We start from the raw sequence: 25138 nt of genomic DNA on the forward strand, positions 1-25138 counted from the left end.
ATGATTGGAATTGTTGTGCTTGTCTGATGCTGCCACTCGTGGCCGAGCAGGGGCTTCTGGAGTTTGTAGGCTGTTCTTCTAACTCCTTTGCATGGAGTCGTTGGGCTGTTATCCTCATGGCACTTGGAGGTAAGGGCCAAGGCGTTCACGTCACTGCGATACTGAATACAAGCTGGCCCTTCCCCTCACGGCAATTGACAATCACCTATAAGGCTTTGTTTATACAACTTTTTTCTTCTTTTGGTATACATTTCAACTTTGGTGAAGTAGGGATGGCCAGGAATGGTGTCGGACCATGTAGGTGACGGATCCCCACAATGTGTTTCTCTTCTGCTTCGGGCACGCCATCAACCCGAGACGTGCCCTGATTGTCGAGCCATGGCGTGGAAGACTTGCGGGAGTGTTCCCGGAAGTTTTTGGAAGCCAGGCACTCTGTCCAGCGCCACTCAAGATCACGCTCCTGTAGGTGTTCGATGTATCGCTGGCTCCGACCACACCATCGTTCATTTGAATTTGGTACAGGTAAGTCCCAATGCCATTTAAAGTCGAATAAGCTGCGTGGCTCTTCGTCTCCCCTCACTGTTCACGAGACTCGATAGATGGCGCATGGGGTCGCTCCCACACTGCTCCTTTGGGGCCTCCGTTGTTGCCTGCGGCCTACCCGCATTTTTGGGGACTGTACGCGACTCCGGCAAAGTACAGGTACTTCACTCAGCCATTGTCCGTTTACTTTCCCCATGTTGTCCGTCTGGTCCATTAGCTATGGCCTCAACACAGCAGTTTGCTCCGTCCTCGGCTCCACCGCCGTTGTTGTCGGCATAGGCACGGCCGCTGTCTGCGACCTTTGCAATGTGGCTCAGGCCATGGATCTGGCTTTGGTGCCACCGTGGATCCGGCCTCTGCGCCGCAGTGTATCCTCCCTCTGTGCCTCTATGGATCCAGCCTCGGTGCAGCCGTTGGCTTCGATCTTGACAACTCCGGCATAAGTTCAATGGCTTGGACTCAAAATGTCTTTTGGCTACGGACACTGCATCGTCTTTGGCTCATACCACGGCTACGCCGCTAGCTCCATCCTCAGCCCCGGACTTGGCGTCACACGGTGTAGTTCCCTCAAGGGCTGGTCTATATCGAGCTCAGCATCTCTACTGACCGGTAGTCATTGAAAAAATATTTTTAGGAGTCTGAATACCCTCTCACATCTCAGTGTGATGATGTAACCGCACTGGTTTATTTTTCTTGAGCGTACAGTACAGCTGAAATTATCTCCAAAACCATTGGACGCTGTCCCCTACATCCTTGCCTAAGTTAATAGTTCATTCATTTTCTGTTGTTGCGTAGGGGAGGTTCTTCCCCTCAAATTAAATACGGTGCCTATCAGGACACTCCTTACTACAGTGATTCAGCCTGCGACCTCCTCCAAAGAGTCACTTCTGCACCTTGACAGCTATCTCACGCTCGTTCTGTTGAGCACCTACTCCACCGACAGGGGCACCTGTGTATACCAGGCAAACCCGGTTACATCACACAACACACACAGCTACAGTGTCAGGTTGTCCAGGTCTCTGGCTCCCTGAGTGGCCTCTGCGCTGCTATTCGCCCTCTGTGTAGGTCACAGTGTCAAAGGAGCGTTCTCATTAACCGGCAGAGGTTCACACATTGCTCTCCTAGGCAATTGCCTATGTGTGGGGATGCAACCCCATCCATCTGACTCCATCGGCAAGTGTCAAAGCAACACCACCTCATTATAATTGTAATTTTGCTACTCAGCATGTTTCATGTTTTCTTTTTTAATGTTAAACTTCTATTGAAATTACAATTATAAAATCGATTTCACAATGTTCAATTTATTTTTTAAAAGTGCACTACATTATTTAAGTTAATACATTTTTTAAATTGCCTCAAATTGACATTGCTGCAGTTGTTGGACCAACAGCCCTCAGGTCAGCGTATGGCACACTGCTATTAGATTCTGCCCGCAAATGGGGCATTTGGAAATCCACCTTTTAATAATGTAATTTTGTGCTTAAGATAAATCGGCGCGTGTTTTAGACTCTCAATGGAAATTGTAATTTTTCAAACATCTCTTTAGCGTTGTGCAGGGTATTTGTGGACAAATGCGGAGTGCCACAGTGGAATTTGACCATGCTGGCCCACATAAAACTTTTTTTCCAACAACAAATTAATGTCGGAGAGACCAACATGGATTTAGTGTCCAAAATCAACATCATAAACACGACAGATGAGACAGCATTGTTTATGTGTATGGCCTTTAAGGAGTCATATGAACCTGACAGTTTACATTGTGATTTTGCGGTCACATTCAAAGGCTACCATTTCTGTTGCAAAGTCTCTAACCATGGGTTGGTTGATTTCAAAACCACATATCAATAATGCCAGAATAATATATATTTATTTGATGTTCTACAATAGTTTTACTCAAGAGAACTAACATTTAAAAAAAAAAAAAAAAATGTAATATGTAGTGAAATACTTTTTACATATTCGTTTTGAAATATCGAATTCCAAGTGTGATTTTTGTAAAGTATGTTAAAATTTTTGTTGATAAATTATGTATCCACAGATTTGGAACATAAAGTTTCTCCAGACGTTGAAAAACTTTTGGCTGTATGGAATAAACCTGCGATTGGACGTTTGGAAGCAATAGTTTCAAACATAAAATTGTACGATTACTCATTACATTCACTAAAATCGCCCCAATGGATAGTTGATGAGGTTTGCTTTTATATCATTTATACACAGCACATGTTATAAAATAATTAATAAAGAACTATCCTGCTGATATACAAAATTAACCACAAATGAACAAGCGTTTAAGAATCTTTTTTTGCAATAAAGTAATAGCAATTGACCCTAACTAAGAGTATAGAATGTGTTCTTTTGTAACAAAAATTTACAAATGATTGTTTTGGTATAATGTTGCAATAAATGATTTGAGATTTAATCTAGAATTGTCAAAAGTAAACATATTTTTCTTTTAAATTTTCATGCTAGTTTTTTCACTGATGACTTATCTCTGAAAAAAAAATAAACTTTTTAAATAATAATAAGTCTTTTCTTTGGTGTTCAGTATACCAAAAAACACATTTAAGTCATGGAGAATAAGTTTTAATAAAGAAAAAACATCCAAATAACAGGTACTGTAAGCTGAAAAAAATTACATCTAAGAGATTTTGTAATCAACTAGTTAATTTTAGTTTTTTATGTAAACTCATTTTTAACTACAAAATTTTTATGTTATAGATACAAACTAATTTACAAATAGAAAAAATTAAAATAGGAGGATTAAAAAGATGATTGTGTACACTTACGGCTTGATTAAGAATTTTAACCATACAAGGTCAGGTGTGTTTCTCTAATGCACGCCCCTGCCCATAGCCACCAACGATCATGCTTGCCTGCCACATTATATTTGATTTGTATTCAGTTGATCCTCTTGTAATTACAGGGAGTTTGCCTCACAATGGTCCTGCAAAACATGTACTGAAAATTCTATACCGTTCAACAGTTACTGTGCATGCACACAATAGTGCACAAGTTTTGACACCATTTGTACATCCACATGTGGATTAAGTACAAGTGGCACTGTAGGCACCCCTAGGTTTCCTCTACAACACAATGTACATGAAGTTGTAACCTCCATGTACCCATTGTTTTATAGGACACTCATAACATGCTTTGATGTACTGCGGTGAGTCCGCCAACCATATTGCATACTCTGAGTGTGCTGGCAGTACCGCTCGTGTTGCGGTGTCTGAGCCACCACTGTTAACCTTTAGCCAGTCTTGTGTTCTTCGCTCCGCCGGAGTTGTAATAAAGCATTAGTTAAATACTATGTCTTTTTTTTATTTTTTTTTTTTATTAGTTAATCGATGCGTACCTTGCAAAGTTATGCTTGTCAAGTCCCAATGTAAGTATAGTTCTACTTTGAAAAAGAATACAAAGAAAAAAACAATTTTCTGAATATGTTTATTGATGTTTTTTTCTTTTAACCTTAGTGTTTAGCACTTTCGGCGACAGTGTCGTCCTCAATCTTCATGGGCACTTATCGATCATCTGTTTTTCGGGTAACTATTTAAATTTCTTATGTTACTTGTCACACTGTGATGCTGAAATGGTTTAGCAACATAACTTTGAATCACTGCCAAGTGTCCAAGCGGCATACAAATACGAAATTACAAAATTTAAAAAAGGGTCTACATTTCAAATGTCTAAAGAGTGAAAAACAATAATTGCTTGTCTTCAAAGACAATAATGTTATTTTTGAAAGACGATTGGACAGGCATTTATACCTTAGTAATAATGTTAGTGTACAAGGTTTTTGTTCTGGAGACACGTACATTTATTCATGACCACTTTATATAATGTGCAGGTACCTTATGAGACTATGGAAACCGTTGTGTGTCCTACAAATAATGGTGCTCATTGGATTCTTTTAGTAAGTGCAACTTTTTTTTCTTTTGCTTCTAAGACATACATTTGAACATTATATATGAATAATATGAGAGGGCTTGCATTCGTTATAGAGTCCATAATGGAAAGTAGTATGTCATTTCATGGTCTCCCCTACTGTTTGCAGTTGTTATTATGTATTTATGTCAATTCTTATTATGTTACAGCAATTCAGAAACACAGTTTATGTGCTTCCTAAAAACAATTGACCAAGTGTTCACTTAGGTACAATCATAATTGGATACTTGGTTAGCATTGAAATTCCAAACTATACTGTAACAAGAAGATACAGAGTGCAAAGGTACACCAGCAGTCTCCAAAGGACAGAAGCATGTCATGTGCCACACAAGAAAAAAAAACAATAAAATTGTTTTAAAAAAAAATTATAATTTGAGCATGTGTAAGTCGGTGGTTGCACCACTTACAACATAAGTAAGGTCCCATATTTATAAAGTCAATACACTTTAAAAATTTAAGTTACACATAGTGCAGGCTCTTGAAATCATAAATTTATTCTCCATTAGAAATTGGAGGTTGCCATTGCATGAACCGGACTACCCTACAGCCTATCTAGTCTCTTCACCAGTGTGGCAAGTGAATCAGTGATTACGACATATAGAGTGACCATGCTTCAATAAGGGTTAAACAACTCAAAACAGTTATTAACAATCGATGTAAATTTTTGAAACCACACATGTAAACATTGTTTGATGTATCTTTCCATGAACGTTAAAGCTCCTCCCAGGACCTTTGTTATAGATGTGTACAGCAAGATAGAACATCTGCCACCCAAAAACATGTTTCTCCCATCCTGCTGTAGAGCCTAGCTTTCTTAAGGGTAAGGCAGAACCGAACATATCCTGTCACAGTGAGGTATGAACACCACCCGATATTATTTATTGTATTGCGTTATGGTGGGGTCGCATGGCAAAAACACTGCGACTAATTAAACAACACAATTGTTGCCTTCCCAGCATACTCCAATTTGCAACTACTTGATGGTGACCTTGCCTACCACTCTGCCGTAAAACTGTACACAGGACATGGGAGTTTTCTTCCCGACTGTCTACCCAATCTTTTTAGGTTTTGCCTAGGCACCTTGTGCCCTGGCTCTGCGAGAGATGCTTTATACAGTGTACCGGGTGAAGCTAAGCCCACTTTCAAGCCATAACTTTGATTTCCTTGAATAAAAAATAATAAACACGTTAGTTAGATTCCTCACCTTAGAATATCCCCAGGCGTCAGACTGGATCCGGAAGAATTTTCTTCAGCAATACCCCTTGCGCAACGCTAGGCGTCATCTGCGGCTCCGCGTCCATCGTTGGCGTCGTGCGCCGGAATGACGTCGGAGTACTTAGACGCACCTTTTCGCGCTGATGTCAGTTCTTCTTTTTTCCGCGCCAGTAAGTGCCGATCTGGTAGAGCTTCCCCTTTTAGTCTTTTTTTAATAAGTATTTTGATCCCTTTTGATCACTGTCTCGACATCTGGTGCCGGTAGGATGCCTGGTTTCAAGGCCAGCGATGACTGTGACCGCTTGATGTCGGTGACAGATCACCACCGCTGGTGCCTCTACTACGACGCGGAGTCGTGTTTGGACTGTAAGGCCCTGACCTCGAAAGCTAGGCGTTAGCGGTCCCGTAAGCTTCTCGAGCTTCGCCACTCGGCTACGCGCCCCTCTCGATCCCGGTCCAGGAGGTCCAAGGATCGGTCACAGAGCCGCAGCCGACATCATCATCGCCTGGCTGGCTCCTCGACCAGACCACTGACAACATAACCGCCCTCAAACACGCCACCCGCAAGCACCACCAGCTCATCCGCACCACCAAGAAGACATCTCTGAAGGATCGACTGGACAACAACGCCCACGACAGCAAGGAACTCTTCAGCATCGTCAAGGAGTTCTCCAACCCCAGCACCGGCAACAACGACATCACCCCCTCACAAGATTTGTGCTACTCCCTCGCCTCGTTTTTCCACCGCAAGATTGCCGACATCCACAACAGCTTCGGCACACCACCCTCACACCCAAGCATCAAACCAACGCCCCCCACCGCCATCCTCCGCACCTGGACCACAGTGACCACCGAAGACACAGCCCACACGATGAATACCATCCACTCGCGATCTCCGACTGACCTACCCCTGCCCCCACCACGTCTTCAACAAGGCCGCCTCCACCATCGCACCCCAACTCCGAGACGTCATCAACACCTCCTTCAACCCCGCCACCTACCCGTAGAGCTGGAAGCATGCCGAGCTGAACGCCCTACTGAAGAAACCAACAGCAGACCCCACCGATCTGAAGAACCTCCGCCCCATCTTGCTCCTCCCTTTTCCGGCTAAAGTCATCGAGGATCGCCAATTGACAGCTTGCTGCCTTCCTCGAGACAAATGGATCCCTCAACCCCTCGCAGTCCGGTTTCAGAGCCAACCACAGCACCGAGACCGCCCTCATCACAGCTACCGACGACATACAAGCCCTGCTCTACAACGGGTAAACAGCGGCACTCCTGCTCCTGGACCTCTCTGCAGCGTTCGACACTGTCTGCCACCACACCCCTGTCCAACGCTTCAGCAACACTGGTATCCAAGAGAAGGCACTGAAGTGGATCATATCGTTGCTCGCCGGAAGAACATAGAGAGTCCGCCTCCCCCCTTTTCGATCAGAGGTCACCAAAGTCATCTGCGGCGTCCCGCAAGGATCATCCCTCAGCCCCAACCTCTTCAACGTCTCCATGAGACCCCTCGCTATCATCGCACGCCAACACAACCTCAACATCATCTCCTACGCCGACGACACCAAGCTGATCCGTTCCCTCAACAGAGACCCCGATACCGCCAGAAACATCCTCCACGAAGGGATGAAAGACGTCGCCGAGTGGATGAAGAACAGCTGCCTGAAACTGAACTCAGACAAGACGGAAGTCCTCATCCTGGGACCATCACGCTCCGCTTGGGACGACTACTGGTGGCCCCCAGACCTGGGCACCGCCCCCAGGCCGACAGACCACGCACGCAACCAGGGCTTCATCCTGGACTCCTCCCTCACGATGACCAGAAAAGTCAACGCCGTCTCCTCTTCATGCTTTCACAACCTCAGCTTTCTCCACAAGATCTTCCGATGGATCACGACCGAAACCAGGAAGACGGTCACCCAGGCCCTCGTCACCAGCCGACTGTACTACGGTAACACACTCTACGCTGGAACAACAGCCAAGCTTTAGAAAAGACTCCAACGCATCCAGAATGCCTCCGCCCCACTCATCCTGGACATCCCCCGATGCAGCCACATCTCCAGCCACCTGAAGGACCTGCACTGGCTCCCCGTCAACAAGAGGATCACCTTCAGGCTCCTCACCCACGCACACAAGTCTCTTCACGACCTGGGCCCCAAGTACCTCAACAACTGCCTGACCTTCCACACGCCAACCCGCCAGCTACGGTCTGCTAGCCTCGCCCTCGCCGCCGTACAACGCATCCAAAGGGTCACCGCCAGAGGCAGATCCTTCTCCTACCTGGCGGCCAAGACATGGAACTCCCTCCCCATCCACCTTCGGTTGACCCAAGACCACCTCGCCTTCAGGAGACAACTCAAGACCGGACTGTTAGAAGCAGTAGCAGTCCCCTTCCCCCTAGCGCCTTGAGACCCTTGCGGGTGAGTAGCGTGCTTTAGAAATGTTTTTGATTGATTGATTGATAGATTGATGTATCTGTAAGAAACATTAATTAGTTAGATTCCGCACCGAACCACACAGCCTCCCCGTTCTGCGAACTGACATCTAGGGTTAAGGTTATCACTTTCAGGCACCTAGACTTTTTTGGCACCAGTGTCGGTCTCTTGCATGGCTCTGCGTTCCTGGCGCGGAAAGCTATGTACAAGAACTGACGTCAGCACACGAGTGCGGCGTCTAAGTACCTTAGAAAGGTCCTACGCCTGCTATGCGGTTTTAGCTGTGCAGCTAAAGTTAGAGGAGACATGCAGCTGGAGTGGCTGTCTCCTTCCCATAATCATCGTCACATTTTTAGATTCTTCTGTTCCCAGAAAATCTTCACACACACAACATAAGGCACAAGAGCCGTTTTCTGCAGAGAACAAAGTTGGCCCGGCAAACCAATGCAGATATGACTCTCAGCACAGCACAACATTTTTCACATTAAATCATTTTGAAAAGGAAAAAATGGCGTGAAATACACAAAAGTATGTGAGTGCTTTTAAAAAAAAAATGCAGTTCTCAGGAACACAGCTATATTGAGCGGCTGACCTCCTCACCTTGCCGGGGCACATTGTGCCCTGGCATTTGCAAATCACCTCTGTGGTGACATAGAGATACCCTACGACTTCAAGATCGAACCAGTAGCGGCACAAATCATTTTGTGTCAACAGGCATTAATCCAAAGTGAAAGGTCTCAATATTGTTGCTGCGTTAGCTCGGTTAAGTAGAAAGCAGTCAATCTTCGTTTTCATAATTGAAACATGTTGCTTTGTGAGGGTGGCCTCCTCCCCTTGTGCCAGCCCTGGTGGTCAGTATCCCAACTTTGCATCATCGTCACAAGACCTGTGCACTTCTTTGGCATGTGACCACTTTCACAACAACATGCGATGTGGCCGCCCATAACCATCCCACAACATCCGATACAAACACAGCTCTTTCTGTTTTAGCACCAAAGATGATATGATGCATTGCTTAAAACGTTAAATTTCCCAAAGGCGAAACCCGTTGCATTTCAAATACTTTTTTTTTGAGGGACACTGTCTTTATCACAACCATTTATCGATGGTACTTAAAGACTTATTGGAGGTTGGGTCCATGGAATCTTCATGTGCAAGATTCAAATAACATACCATTTCAGTTGCGACCATCTGTACACTCTGAACTCCGTTGGACATCACTTAAGGAATACATAATACAAGAGGGGAGATTCATGCTGCTCCTGGTATCGTGATCTTACTTGTCTTTTTTTCTGCAAAGTCTGTGTCTGTGCTCTATACAGGTTATTGAACATGCCTGTGGTTATCAAACACACCAGAAGCAATATCCCTTGGAGAGAAGGAGTCAATTCAATGCATCTCCGAAAACATTAACGCTGCTGCAAATTTTGCCAATTGTGGGCTCCAATGCACTCCGACATGCTGAGTAACACAGATTATAGTTCAGCATCACTATCGAGGCATGCGCAGTCTTGACAATAACTTTGAGGCCTGTTTCACCCTTTGGAAACCCTTTAACAGAACCCCTGTCCAATGAGTGAACTTGCATAGGCTGCTTGGCTCTCTAATCCATAGATCTTCAGGCTCAAATAAATTACTAACTCCAGCATCCTCTTCTACAAAGATCTCCGACCCCATCACATTATCTGTAATTTGTGTGCCTGCATCTCTTGGCTAGAGGTCCTCGTGCTACTCATGTTCATTCGGTCCGTTACTTGTACCAAGGCTCAGGTTACGCACCTGTGTGCTCCAACACTTACATGTTGCCTCCTCCGACTCACATGCATGTGCGGAGTCCCTTTGACCTTGCTGTTCTTGACACTGCTTCCTTTTTTTTTGTTAACCTCATTGTTTTTAACTGGCAAGGCATGTTTGTGTTCCTGTCGCACAGTGACTACTTTGTGCTCAACATCAGAGATTGGGACAGCTCGTATCTGGCCCCTGGTCGTCTAAGGCGTCTCCTCGTCCACAGAGCTGCTACTTAAAGGACATCATCAACATCTCCTGCATTCTGACATTGTTGGACATTCGTCTTCAGTGCCTCATGTTCACTTTTGAGTGTCTTAAACTCTGTTATCTTTGCTAGCAGGTACCTCTTAACTTTCTATCAGCTTTGGGTTCCACCGGACTCCTTCATTTTATTATCCAGTCTTAACTTTTTAAGTCATTCATTTTTGTTAAATGCCTTTTTAAAAACGGCACGTCACAGTATCCGTAAAAGAAGCATATCAGCTACAATTCTCTTCACAACTCCATCCACGGCTAAGAGAAGCACCAGCTTGCAACAGGTACGAAAAGAGCAACAAGCAGCGTGTACGACACGAACACATCTTTAATCCCATTGCAGAGGCCAAAGAAGTACTCTACATCTATGACCGGATCAGGAACCGACGCCAACAGCGCTGGCGGTAAGTCAGACACCAACCACACAAAAAAAAAAACACGTACCCGCAATCTGGACTCTGATGTTCACTCGCGCGTGTTTCTCCGCTTTGTTCGCGCTGACTGTCATACGTGTCGGTTTCATAGATCTCTATTACTTGTGCTCCCGGTTTTCTGTGCGTGTCGGTTATGCTTCTTGGGCTTTGTGCGAGTAGATCAGGGTTTACACACATTGCATCGTACAGCACAGATCGGACATCGCGGTTAGTTGTCGGTCGGGTTCATTCCAGGATGGTGTCGGTTGTTGCAACTAGCATTTGTTTTCCAGCCAGATCATTGTTTTCCCTATGGCTCGGTTGTAAGGCTTGTATTCCGTACATGACGTTTGTAATTCACACGCGTTGCATTGTACTGCACGGGTCATAGGGTGCCGGTCCATGTATGTTTGTTGCTTGTCCGGCTCCGTGTCAGTCGGTACGTTTTGTGGACGGAATCTGAATCGGCCCCTCTGTGTGCTTTTTTTTATTTTTTTCACTTAACCTATACCATATCATTTTGCATTGTGAACATAAGTGCTTTATAGTCCTTCTCGAGTAAACATGAAATCTGTTCTGCAAATCTACCACTTATAGAGCTTTGTAAAGTTGTTTTTGAAAACTGGAATCACCAAAAAAGTTCTCTCTATTGGTGCACGATGCTACACTTTCATAAGTGAGAACCATATACCAAGCCAGTTTTTGAAAGGGTGGATTATAATATTCTTCATACAAAAATATTTTTATTGTGGTTAGTACTGGGTTTTGCCATGTGGCACGACCCTACACCCCTATAAACATACTTTAATAAGGAATAGTAAACATTATAAATGGAAACATTACAGTCTAATTTCATAATGAGGAATAAGAACTATTGTTAATAATTTTGTTAGTAATTGTGTTAAATTTACAATTCATATGAGGTTATATTTATGTCTATAGAATAGAATTTAATTTAATGTTCTATACCTATGTTGATACGAACAGATATTTTAAAGTAAATATAACATTTAGTTATTGCGTTTGTCTTTCTGAGTATGTTTTCACAACAAGTTTCACTTAATTCACCACAGGTATTGAAACCTCTTACAAAGAAAATTTTACTGTATGACTCATTGACAACCGATCCCAAAAGTTACGAAAAGTTATTGACTAATTGGAGGTACCCTTTCCCCAAAATTATTTGCTTTTTCTATTTTGTATTTGTAAGATTTCTTTAAAAAAAAAAATCATATAATGTTGTTTTTCCATTATAACATTATTGGAGACCATGTTTTTTTATTGTTTGTTAAGGATTAATTCAGATGGAAAACCAGTACATTTGTAACATCTTAATTCATATGTCTCAAAAGCACTTTCCTACAGGGTGTGAAGCGTCCAGGCTACAATAATTGGGAATTGGTGGTACAATGTACCCAAAAGCAAAGAGACGTCTTCAATTGCGGTGTTTTTTGCATGATGGTAACGAATTTTCAAGTTAATATTAACCTTAACTGGTGTTATGAAATGTAACAGTGGATAATTGTAAATTAAATAATAACAGTTTGCATTGATTTTTAGTAATAATTTTTTAAACAAATATTATAAAGTAGTCACAAGTGCTTTTTCTGAAATAATTTGCAGGAGAGGGAGAGTTCATTGATGATAAAAAGCCAGCGTCATGTAAAAACACTTAAACACACATTCATCCGGATTACGATGTCGGTTTTGAATCGCATTAAACCTTCATGATTGCGTAAGCAGAATTGCCAACAAGGAGTCCAAGTTCATATTTTCAAATTATGAATCTGATATCTGAGTTTTCTGTATGATGCAGAATTTTTTCAATTGCACCTTATGCTGATCTTCGCAGCACAAGCCACATTAAAAAAATGCTTAGTTTAATGAACACTGCACAGTCTTGCAGGCTTCTTGAGGTGGCAGCCACATGTGGCTTGTATTTGATGTGGCACTACATGTGCCCACAACTACACAATGTGGAGGACAAGGGGAGTATGCAGCCCTGTTAGTGGTTACCAAAGTCATTTTTCAAAAGAGTTTTAATTGGTGTTTGGCCAGTGTGAAAGTGCTGAATAAAAAACAAAAATGTGCCTTGAATGTGGAAGCAAGGCTGTATCGGTTGCCTTTCCGAGATTAGATTGCTGACGGCGGCACAGACTAAGTTAAATCGCCCATTGGAAGCAGGTTGGGATTCCAGCTTGGGTATCAACAAAACCAAAAGTAGTGTAATAATGTGGTTTGATTGAGAACTGTGATGTTGTTCCGAATAACGGAAATAAGATGTTGTATGGCTTTGAAAATGACATCCTATTAACACAATATTTGTTTTTACGCACAATAATGTAAAACATGATCTTTTTAATAACATAGACAGTTTACTCTAAATTAATTAAGGAAAGTAAGAATTTCCAATATTTTCTTAGTTTGCAGGTCACTACCTCAGTCATCAGTCGCTAACAGAAATTACCCAAAATCCTAAATGTATGGATGATTTAAGAATCAAGATTGCGCTTGATCTAATGGAGTCATCAGGTTAGAGTTTAAAAATGTATATGTCTCTTTTTGGTTTATATGTAATCCCTTTGTGGCAACTGAATGTTTTGAATCCATTGCTAATTATTAATAAATATAAAAGTGTGTTATTATTTAAAATTAAATGTAAATGTTTGAGTATGTTAAAAAATGTCATTTTTCTTGCCATTAAGTTTTGAAAAATTATTACACCGTCAAAGAAGTATGTCAAGTTTAGAATATAAAATATATATTTATTTGGTAATTATTGAATATTACCTATATGACCTGTACTTAGGGGCTGATTTAGATAGCAGTCGGACATAAGTCAGCCCACCATATTAATGTTGATGGGACCGGCAGCCAGATTTCCGGCAGTCCCAATAGCCCAATTCGGATACGCCCCCCATTAGGGCAGGTGCATACTGGCCATTTAACATTGCGAACGGTGCTTCAGGCAACAGCACATTCCGCAATGTTAAAAGGCTCTTATGTGCATTTTAAAAGTACAAAGTATCAGGCACAAGGTGGTGCATGCCACCTTGTTCATGTAAAAAATGTGTGTGTACCCGTACACCCCAAAGGCACAGTGCGACCTCAAATAGTGCTTAATAAACGTGCACCAAAATAGACTATCAGTCTGTCTCTTTGGAGGCTGGATATCCGCCGCAAAAATACATATGGACGGGCTCATACTAATAACTAGGGCGGTGCGTGTAAAGCACCGTAGCAATGAAGACCTTTTTAAGGGTTACACAAGTCAGACATAAAATGACCGACTTGCAAGACACGCCGTGTAAACAATGTGATTTCCACCGCCATCCGAATTTTGGGGTGGTTGAATCACATTGTGATGGTGGGAGGATCAACACCACCGGCACGGGGGTGGTGATGCTGCTGCCATCATAAAGAGACCCTTTTTTTTAAAATGGATGATTAGACTTGTAGCAATGAATCCGTTAATGTAACAACAGACATGCTTCTCTCTTTACATGTATTACTTGGTATGCATTTAAACATGCACATTATCTGCCATCATAGAATTCCTGAATCTGTGGTTAAACATGCAATTTTTTCAAAATTGTAATATTCTTAATTTCCTTGATTGTAGACATATGCATAAAAAATAGTAATTTTTATAAAGTTAAAAACATGTGATTGAAACACCAGATAAGTGTAATTTCTATTTTATTTTACTATTAAGATGTTCTAATTTAACTTAATATTACATCTAGATTCTGTTGACGAGTTCTGCGGGGTCTGCAACGAAAAGAAGTCACCTGAAGATGAACATCAATTTCTGGTAATTTTTTATTTTTTATAGCAATAATATTTGTAAATATGTGAATAAAAATAACTTGGAAAGCAGAATAAACTTATTTTTCAGTAATCATTTTATTAAATTTACATTTTACATAATGCACCAATAATTTTTTTAACAGATCTACAGTGTTCCCTCCCACAAATAGTTTTTGATAAATGTGGTAAATTGTTAATGCTCCTGTTATTGGATGACCGGAACACTTGTATCTGCTTGGGGGTGGCTCATCTACCCAATGCCTCTCAGGCAGTGCGATCGAGAAATTACAACTTTTTCACTGGAGCATCACTGTGACTGCCAGCTCTTCCACCACCATGAAAATTATGGTATAAAGGAAATGAATGAGGCATTGCAGAGGCCCCGTGCTTAAAATGCATGTGCATGTACACCGGGTGTGATTACTTTTGCCCACCTATGCGCATGTTGATTGGTTCATGGACCACATGGTTTTAGAGTTAATGATGTGCATGAAACATGTAGTGCAGTTCTATTCCAAAGAGGCACCTCCGTGGGTACTCTCTGAAAATTTGGCAGGAATGGTTTTGCATAGATTTGAAGTGCAACGCGTCCCCTCAGTCCAATATTAGTCATTAGATAGCTCCAAAGCGGAGGTAGACTAGCGGTCCATGACTTAGATGTAAGTTATATGGCTTGCCACTTGTCCCGGCTGATGCAGTGTCTGTTGTTGGAAAAAAAATAAAAAAAGGTAACGTAACACGGATCCTCCAGATGACATAGCTCTATCAAAGATCCATTTACTGGTGCGGCAGAACATATTTGAAGACACAATGTAAACCATGTTGGTGGACAGCTTCTGAGCTATAAAGATGAGATTGGTCAAGACACCATACTCCATGGACCTACCTATCTCAATACTAAGTGGTCTTACACAGTGAGACTAGTGGTCGTTGAATGAGTTCTGGGTAGGGACGGGTCAGAATTTAAATAGGGGACTAATACCAATATTGTACACTGCTCACATTCAATGGAATAGAAGCAGAATAATAATTTCGGGAATGAAACTTCCTGACGCATGTGGGCCTTGCCAGAAGAATTAGAAAACAGTGGGGATTGAGAGGCATTGAGCCGCAAATCTCAGACGTATTTAGATATGTTGCTGTATCTGCTTTGAGGATGAAGACTGTCTCCTAGTCCTCAAAAGCAATGAGGCAAGAAATGCAAAGTACGGGTTGGAAATTACAGTGAGAATAAGACATGTGGATGCAGATCCCAGATGTTGAGTCGGTGGAAGATTCATTAGCGTAACCTTAAAATTATCTAACAATACACAATTATGGAAAATCAAAATCTAAATACTGGATAGAGCATACCTCACCACGTCATGTAATATGAGGTATTTTGTGATGGAGGCAGCAGCATGCCAAAAATGGGGAGAGAGAGAGAGTGACATATAATTAGTTTATTTGTGAGCTGCAGTAAACAAAAGTCCTTTTGGGAGTACGTGTTTAAACAGAGTGTTTTCTCCACTATTGACGTATGATAGTGTCCACACATGTTTCTGGATAAACTTATGAAATTAAAAATGAAAGAAATATAACGTCATTTCTTATGGAGAAAATATGAAGAAAAAAATAGAAAAACCTTTATATTGTTAACAATAACGAAGCCAAAGGGTCTTTGTGGTAAGAAGGCGGATATTGCGCTGGGTCGTTTTATGGACTCCCGGGCTACGGGCAAGTCCTTAGGTCTCTCGTACCCACGGCAGCAAACTTCTGCCTTTCGCACCTTTTGTGGCCAAGGAAGGGGTGCCTCCTCACGTCCGCCGACCCACCGGCCAACAAAACAACCTGCATGAGGTCAGGGGCGTGGTTTTCCACAGAGCCGGTATGGGAGGACAATGTGCCGGTCATTCCACATCCACCCCGACACCATCCGACTCAAAGGGCTACAAGTCCGAGATTTCTGGACCATCCCACCACAGTGGGTGGCATGGTTTGCCCTCACCTGCTCCACTGGTGGTCCATTACTTAGGACAGGTGGGTGCTGCAAATAGTCCAAAGGGGCTACTCCCTCCCCTTCGAGACGAACCCTCCAGCCATGCCACCGCAATACCACCAAAAGTCGTAGGATCACTTGAATCTGCTGCGGGAGGATTTTACGGCCCTCTTGGCAAAAGAGGCCGTCGAGCGCGTTCCTGGGCCTGAAGTAGGTCGTGGTTGCTATTCCCACTACTTTCTGGTTCGAAAGAAGGGCAAAGGGGGCCTACGCACTATCTTGGACCTCATGAGCTTCAACGCCTTGCTTATGAAGGAGCGGGTCAAGATGCTCACGCTAGCTCTGGTTCTGGCTGCCCTCAATCCTGTAGACAGGATGGTAGTGTTAGACTTGGAGGACACTTACTTTCACATCCCCGTCCTGCCGGCCCATCGGCGTTACCTGCGGTTCACTGTGGGTCAGGAGCACTTTCAGTTCACCGTGCTCCCCTTCGGCCTCACCAGTGCCACTCGGGTGTTCACACAAGTGATGGTGGTGTTTGCAGGTCATCTGCGCAGATGAGGGGTTACAGTCTTCCCCTATCTCGACGGTTGTTGAAGGCGGGCTCGCCCCAGCAAGTCTTCTCCCACCTCCAGACTACGTCCAACCTCCTGCATCCGCTGGTGTTCTCCATCAATGTGCCAAAGTCGCACCAGAGTCACTGCCAGAAGCTCCTTTTCATCGGAGCCTTTTTCGATTTGGCACATTTCCGGGTCTATCCACTGGAGCAGCGGGTCAGTGCTATTCAAGCTCTGATTCCCATCTTTTCCGCCTCTATCCTTGCTTTCGGTCAGGTTGGTGCTGTGGATTCTGTTGTTGATGGCCTCCTGCATCCTGTGAGTGAATTACACCATGCGGCGCATGCGTGCTCTGCAATGGAAACATAAGTTTCAGTGGGCCCAGCATAGAGACAACCTATCCGACCATGTCTTGATCTCGGATGGCACTGCGAAACAATTGCATTGGTGGTTCACGGACAGCGATTGGGTGAAGGGCAGATGGCTCTCCCTAACCCCAACCGGAGCATGTAGTAGTGACGGATGACTCCCTCCTGTCTTGGGGGGGCCATATGGGAGAGGCGGAGATCATTGACCTATGGTCTCCGGCTGAGTCTCGACTCCATATCAACATGCTTGGAGCTGAGAGCCATCCGACTAGCACTGAAAGCCTTCCTTCGCTCTTTCCGGGGAAGTGTCGTGCAGGTGTTCACGGACAACACCACCGCCATGTGGTATTGCAGCAAACATGGCGGGGTAGGGTCGTTGACGCGTTGTCAGGAGGCTCTGCGCCTCTGGACATGGCTGGAACACAAGGGCATCACCATGGTGGTTCAATATCTGGCGGGCTCTCTGAACACCAGAGCAGACTAACTCATCCGCCAGTGCATGATGGATCACAAATAACGTCTGAACTTGGACTTGGCGCAAGGTCTCTTTCTACAGTGGGAAGACCCTTGTTTAGATCTATTCACCAACAAAGAGAACGCGCAATGTCAGCAGTTCTGTGTGTTTGAATTTGCAAAAAGGCACTCGCTCTGAGACGCTTTTCGTCACGAGCGGAGTTGCGGTATGTTGTACACATTTACGCCTATACCACTTCTGCCCAGAGTGCTGAAGAAGATAAGGCACGCCCGGGACCTAGTCAAATTAGTGGCTCAGGATTGGGCACGAAGGTACTGGTATCCAGAGCTACTCGGTATGTTAACCGATCCTCCGATACGTCTGCCTCTTCAGGAGGACCTTATGTCGCAGCAACAGGGGGCGTACCTTCACCACAACCTGTCCAGCCTCCACCTCCATGCGTGGAGTTTCAGCGGCGGTATTTGATGCCATTTGACTTGCCTCCTGAAGTCTGGGATGTCATTCTGGCCGCAAGGCGTCCCTCAACAAAAACGGTATACGCCTACAGGTGGAACAAATTTGTGGAATGGTGCACAGCAAAGGCTGTGGATCTCCTTTACGCCCCTGTTTCTCAGGTTCTACTCTTTCTTCATTCTTTTGGCAAGCAGCGCTCTGCTATGGGGACCTTTGAAGGTTATGTTTATGCAACCTCTAAAATATAGAGGCTTCCTGATCAGCCTTCTCTTTTCAAGTCCCCTGTAGTTTCACATTTTCATAAAAGCATTACCCACATGTTCCCTCCTGTCCCTTTCGTAATGCCTCAGTGGGATTTGAATCATGTCCTGACAATTCTGATGTGCGCTCCCTTTGAGCCTCTTCATAATTGTCCCCTTCGTCTTCTGACTCTTAAGACTGCTTTCCTGTTAGATGTCACCTGGGCTAGACGGGTGAGTGAGCTCCAGGCTCTATCATCTAAGCCTCCTTTTCTGTATGTTCATACGGACAAGGTTGTCCTCCAGACTCGTCATTCTTTTCTACGGAAAGTGGTGACACCCTTTCACATTGTGCAATCTGTCACCTTGCCAACCTTCTTTCCTGCTCTGCATCGTCCAAAAGAGGAAGAGAGGCTCCACCGTCTGGATCAAAAATGTGTGCTCTCCTTGTATTTGGACGTGATCAAACATTTCCGGGAGGAGGACTAAATTTTAGTTTATACGTAGGTGCTAATAAGGTGAAAGCTGTACACAAGAAGACCATGCCAAGGTGGGTCGTTTTGTGTATAAAGATCAGGTAGTATTTGTCTAAAAAGGACCCTCCTGTTGGGCTGGGAGCCCATTCCACCCGGGCCACAGCGGATACAACTGCCCTGGGACGGGGAGTCCCTTTGCAGGACATCTGTCCGGCGGCGTCGTGGGCTTCACTGCACACGTTCGCCTGGCATTATTGCCTAGATAGCGAAGTAAGGAGTGATGGCTTCTTTGGCAGTTCTGTTCTCCAGGACTTTGTGTTGTGATCTTGGTTTGCAGACCCACCACCGGTGTTGGTATTGCTGTGGTATCTATTCTAAGGTGAGGAATATAAGTAACGTGTTTCTTTCAGATAAAAAAGTTAATTACCTTTGCTAACGATGTCTCTGTAAGAAACATTAGTTAGTTAGATTCCTAATCAGACCCATCCTGCCTCCCAGTTCAGGAAACAGACAACTAGGGTTAAGGTTACCCTTTTCAGGCCCCTAGACTTTTTTTGCACCAGTATCGGACTCTTGAATGGCTGTGTGTTCCTGGCGTGGAAATCTATGTACAAGAACTGACATCAGAGCACGAGGGCGGCGTCTAAGTACTCTGACGACGTCATTCCTGCGCAGGACGCCAACAACGGGCATGGAGCCACATTAGACGCCTATCGACGCGCAAGGGGTTTTGTTACAAAACTATTTCCGAATCCAGTCTGACGCCTGGGGCTATATCTAAGGTGAGGAATCTAACTAAATAATGATTCTTGATGATACATCGTTACAGAATGTAAGTAACTTGTTCTTTAACAGCAAACAAAATCGGTTTCTGTGAAAGCATCATGACCCTGGGAAAAAAAATAGTGGCAGTACAATTTCAGAGTTCACTTGTAAAATACTTAATTAAACTGTAAAGTGCATTGTCAGATGTGCGAATGTTAATATACTATGCCCTGGACTGTAATGATCCCTGCGGTATGTGATATAAGGCATGTTGTAAGGCTGTTTTACCAATATTTCAGTTTACTCTTTGTGCAAAGAGTAAATAAGGTATTTTTCCTGATGCTTTTAAAATCTGTAATTTTGTTTGCAGTATTTAATGCCTCCTCTATTGGAAGTTTGTGTGAGTTGATTCCAAACTACCATTATGGTGGCACAATGCAAGGTGTTGTTTAAAGGGACCCTTCTTAATACCAATGCTCTAACAACCAGGTTTTATAATTAATGAAAACTTTGAGAGGTGAAGCGCCAATGTGATAATAAGCATGCATTGACCATGTTTTGTGAAAAACAGAATAGCACTAAGGTACTAGTTTTGATGAACCTAGTGATTATCAGGAAAACTTGCATCACGTATCGTTTTTAAATAATAGTTTTCCTTTTTAAATTGGGCCCGGTTACTATGCAAATTGTTTACAAATGTCAAAAATTTTAACAGCATACAATTTAAAGGGATTAACATTGATTTATTCATTTCCTTTTCCAACAGCCGTTTTGTGATGAATGCGGTCGTTGGATTCATCTTGAATGCATTGAAACAGATGCATCATCCTTATTGGCGATTGATGGTTTTAGATGCCGAAAATGCTTATAATGCTATTTATTTGTGCAGTGCTGTAAGAGTATTAGAAACACTACCTCTGTGATGTGAAGTGAGATTTTTAGATGCATATAATCTATTTTACATTTATTTTTAAGAGTAATATAGGCGTTTAATTTGTTCACATATCATATGTATTATGTAAATTTATATGTAATATTTATTTTTCGTAAGCAGATCAGTGTTTTGTACTTGAGTGTAAATATATTTGACAACATTTGAAAAATAAAAATTTAATGGTTTGACTCTTTGTAGTCTTTGAAGCATTATTCAAAGCAAGCATGGACAAAGTCTCTTTCCTTGTCATAACATGAGAATTATCTTTTTTGAGAACATGTATCAATGGGATATGCAATCCAAAATATTTCCCCCAAAAAAATAAAAAAGGAATTGTTTTTTTGGACAATTCCTTAAGAGTTACAAAAGATCAATGTTAAATAACACATGTTGCAACTTTCTTTGTTAACTAGATTCCCAGTGTAATTTCAATATGTAATCCATGACCTGAATCTACTTTGTGTGTGAGAGATACAATAGCTATGTACAAATGCTAAGAAGGTTGGGCGACTTAGTGTTCTAAACATACTTGTCATAATGCATCCTAAGCAATAAAGACACAGTTCTTGTTTTAATTTGTTTTGGGGTCAAAGACTTTAAGAGTTATGTGTGAACTTTCTTCTTTTGTTACATTTTTGTTAGTGTGGTCTGGAAATAACATACATGATTTAAATCTAAAATTTTGTCTTACGTAATACAGTATATGTGTTCATAAACTAAGATTATTAATGCAGTTACAGCTGTAACTGCATAGAGTTCCAATGCATGATAATTAATGAAGATATATTAAAGTACAAATGTAAACCATTAAGAAATATGAAATTGTAAAATTTTAAAACAACCAACATAAAGGTTAAGTTACCTACCTTATGTAAGACATATTGTGATAGAGACATGACCTATCCAAATATTCATTAACTTTCATTTTCCAGACGTCATGATAGATATTTAAGATGATTGTTAATGGAACCCCTATATGACGTAACGGGTTGCCAGTCTACTACGCGTGTCATTTTAGGATTTTTGTCCTGCATCATTGTGATATTTGCATTGTGTATGTCGCCAACTCTAATTTGCGCTTTTCTCATGACTTTTCACTTCTTTCCATGCTTTAAGCGCCGAGTAATGAAGTGAATGGCCGTGGAGTGTTATTAATTACAACTATTGCCCTGAAGGGTCTTGCCTTTGAACCCTAAATAAATCAACACTGTTTTGAGTGAAAAGTAGGTCTGTAAGGAATCTGCTGCAACATAAGGTCTGACAGTTGATGCATTACCAAAGTGAGGGTGACTTCTCTTACATGATTGAGACCGATACCTCAGAAATTACTTAACTTTTGAACAGATACACAAGCAATACCTTCCACTTTGGTGGTACCAAGGAAAATTAAAAACAATAAATCGTGCCAAACTGACCTATCAAAATGGCCATCCATGCAAACATGAAATATAAAGAATGAAATGTCCAAAGGACGTGTACTAGGATGTAGAAGTGGCAACTTAGTAGTGTTCTTTAATGAGAATACAATGCATGATACTTGTGTTGGCTGACTTTGCCCTGTCATAATTGTCTGAAAGACCGTAAAAAGGTTTTATCTTTGCTAAATTGTTAAGGATATTGATCCGGAGGATGAGCATGCAGGATTAGGTCATCTTTTAGAAAATCTAGCCCCTTATTTGCTACAGGCTACACTATATAGAATTTAAAGATTATCCATGAACAATGTATTTAAATTGAGACAGACAACGCAAGTTTAGGTTACAAACAGTGGTGACGTTACAATAATATGGAAGGTCATCATTTGGCCTCGGTCTCTCTTCTCAACACTCGCTCTGCTGTTAAACACCAATTGGAGCTCTTTGACTTTATCAAAACTTACAGTCCTGAGATTTTGTATTTAATGTAAACCTGGTACACTGCCAATTCCATACCTGATGTTCTCACTTCTCCCCCATACTCCTACTATATCCTCCGCGCTGACCACCCTGAGGGTAAGATGGGGGGCGTAGTGGCTATGATTGTTTGTTCTAACCTCCTATTTCAACCTCTTCATCAACTATCTATTCCATCAGTCGACCTCTTGGTGGTACGTTCTACCAATCTCGAGTCCCCTCTCACTGTTGTACTGCTTTATCGTCCCCCTCAATCCATGTCCCACTTTATCCCAGCCTTACAGGATCTTGTAGCCACCCTGGTCGTTAACAACTCCTCTATTTTGTTATTAGGTGATTGTAATTTTTGGCCAGGGGACTCACGGAAGACTCTATGTCTAAAGTTTTTTCTGACACACTACATAGCATTAACTTCATTCCTCATATTTTTGTTCCCACAAACATTCACAATGACATTCTTGACCAAATCTGGAACGTCAATCTTCCCATTTCCATACCTAATATATCCCCTTGGGTTTGGTCTGATCACTTTTTGATCATTTTCTTTGCCCCTTTGCCAAATGAAAAACCTTCAACCTTGTACAAAAACACTTATGCTCTAAATTGGAATACAGTAGATACCGTCACTCTAGGTCTTTAATTAGCCCCTTTCGCTCCTACTCTGAGTGACTACCGATTAAATAAGCAGGTAACCCTTATCAATACCTGGCTCTCTGAAGCATGGAATCAGATTGCTCCTCTGAGATGTGTCAGAATCCGTCGCCCGCACGATCCCAACAGATGGTTTTCCAATAACCTAAAATCTCAAAAACTAGCACTTCGCCAGGCGGAGCGCCTCTGGCGCCGTAAATACTGTACCGATTCAAAGCCTCACTATTTGGCCCTGTTGCAGGTGTCCAAAAAGTGAATTATCTCCGCATAGCAGGAATATTTCAATCCGAAAATTCATCTGGTAACTAATAAAAAAAAAGAGATCTTTAGAATTGTGCACGAACTCTCTGGCTCTAATAGTGCTGACTCTAGGCCCATCCCTTGTCAAACCCTGTGTAATGCTCTCAACAATTTCTTCATTGAGAAGATTGCCATCATAAAACAGAATATCCCTTTGGCACCTGCCTCCTTTACCTGTCCCCCACGACCCCAGCCATCCTCCTCCATTGATCAATTCCATTTGAGGTCTTCCACTATATCCTGGGAAAAGTTACTGAGGGTTACCCTGCTGATCTTTGCCCAGCACACATCTTAAGAGCGATTAATTACGCCGATTACCTCAAGCTCATCTTCAATCTCTCTGCCTCACCTGATGGTATTCTCAAGGTGCACTCCACGCTTACGTTCATATTCAACTGGATGAACTCCAACCAATTGAAATTGAACCCCGATAAGACCGAGCTGGTTCTTTTTGGTGGCCCATCCAACCCCTGGTCTTCTGCTTTCTGGCCCCCTAACCTTGGTTCCCCTCCCTCACCTTCTGCATCTGTGCAAACCCTGTGCATTAAATTTAGTCAAGACCGCTCCATGCGCCCTCAGATTAGTTCCGTAGTGTCTTCATGTTTTTTGGCCCTAAGAACCATTAGCAAAAATTCACGATACTTTTGAGTTGAAGCTCTTAAACTCATCATTTTAGCACTTATCTTGTCCCGCCTGGATTACAGCAATGCCCTTTTCGTAGGCATTCCTGCCTATGAATGTCGCCGCTTACAACTCATCCAGAACCAAGCGGCCCGCCTAATCTATAGGCTTCCTAAATCTAGTCACATTACGCCTGTATTAAGGACTCTGCACTGGCTACCCATCCGGGAACGATCACTTTTCAAGATAGGCTGCCTGGCTTTCATGTCCCTCACTGGTACTGACCATGCTGTAGTTGGATCTAAAATAATAGCATATGTCCCCTGCCGAGACCTTCGCTCTTACACTCTGTTCCTTCTTGAGGTGCCACGTTTCCGTAATTAGAAATCTGTTGCAGCAGATGTTCTACTCTTGCACATTTTATCTGGAACTCACTTCCTCTTGCTATACGTTCCACCCCTTCTTACTTTTTTCGAGCCAAACTTAAAACTCATTTGTTCTCCCTAGCCTTCCCTTTGAAAACTCTTTCATCCCCGTCTTTTTCTCAGGTTTAGTCTCCGGCCTACAGCGTCAAGAAGCCGCTTGGTGATAGAGCGCTATATATATATGTTTTTCAACTTTCAACTTTCATTTATTTTAAAAGTCCAAATCATAAATGTGTTAACACCTTACAATGCAGGGATGACGTTTTGTTGAGCACTACCTTGTCTGCAAAGCTAGGTGTCTGCAGCTGACTCATCCTACTTGCATTGGTTTATTACCATTAAAACAGATCATTTGATAGTGAGCAACCAAAGAGGAGAGTTGCCCATTTTTAAATATGGTGTTGATAATAAAGTAACTGAGAACAAAAATAATGTACAAGTAAGGTATAATAAATGTTGAAAAGATAAAATACTGGATTAACACATTAAAAAATATTTTTTACAAAGGACACTTAAAAGGGGTGACTGGTCGTGCTGTGAAGGGGAGATGAGAGGGCAAAAAAAAATAGACATTCAGATTTTAAGCAGAAGAACACT

General features: G+C 42.6%; 1 protein-coding gene across 1 annotated transcript; it reads left to right on the plus strand.

The window, feature by feature from the left end:
- Nucleotides 1–1007: 1007 nt before the first annotated feature.
- Nucleotides 1008–20622, plus strand: LOC146863854 (uncharacterized). The gene is made up of 10 exons (XM_085637047.1): nt 1008–1152; nt 2582–2733; nt 3884–3928; nt 4017–4085; nt 4391–4456; nt 11671–11759; nt 11950–12058; nt 13021–13129; nt 14344–14411; nt 20485–20622. The coding sequence occupies exons 1-10, from the start codon at nt 1008–1010 to the stop codon at nt 20587–20589; spliced, it is 957 nt and encodes a 318-aa protein (XP_085493173.1). The 3' UTR covers nt 20590–20622.
- Nucleotides 20623–25138: the final 4516 nt, after the last annotated feature.

Source organism: Triturus cristatus, chromosome 2_1 (assembly GCF_964204655.1).
Source record: "Triturus cristatus chromosome 2_1, aTriCri1.1, whole genome shotgun sequence".
In the NCBI taxonomy this organism is placed as follows: Eukaryota; Metazoa; Chordata; class Amphibia; order Caudata; family Salamandridae; genus Triturus; species Triturus cristatus.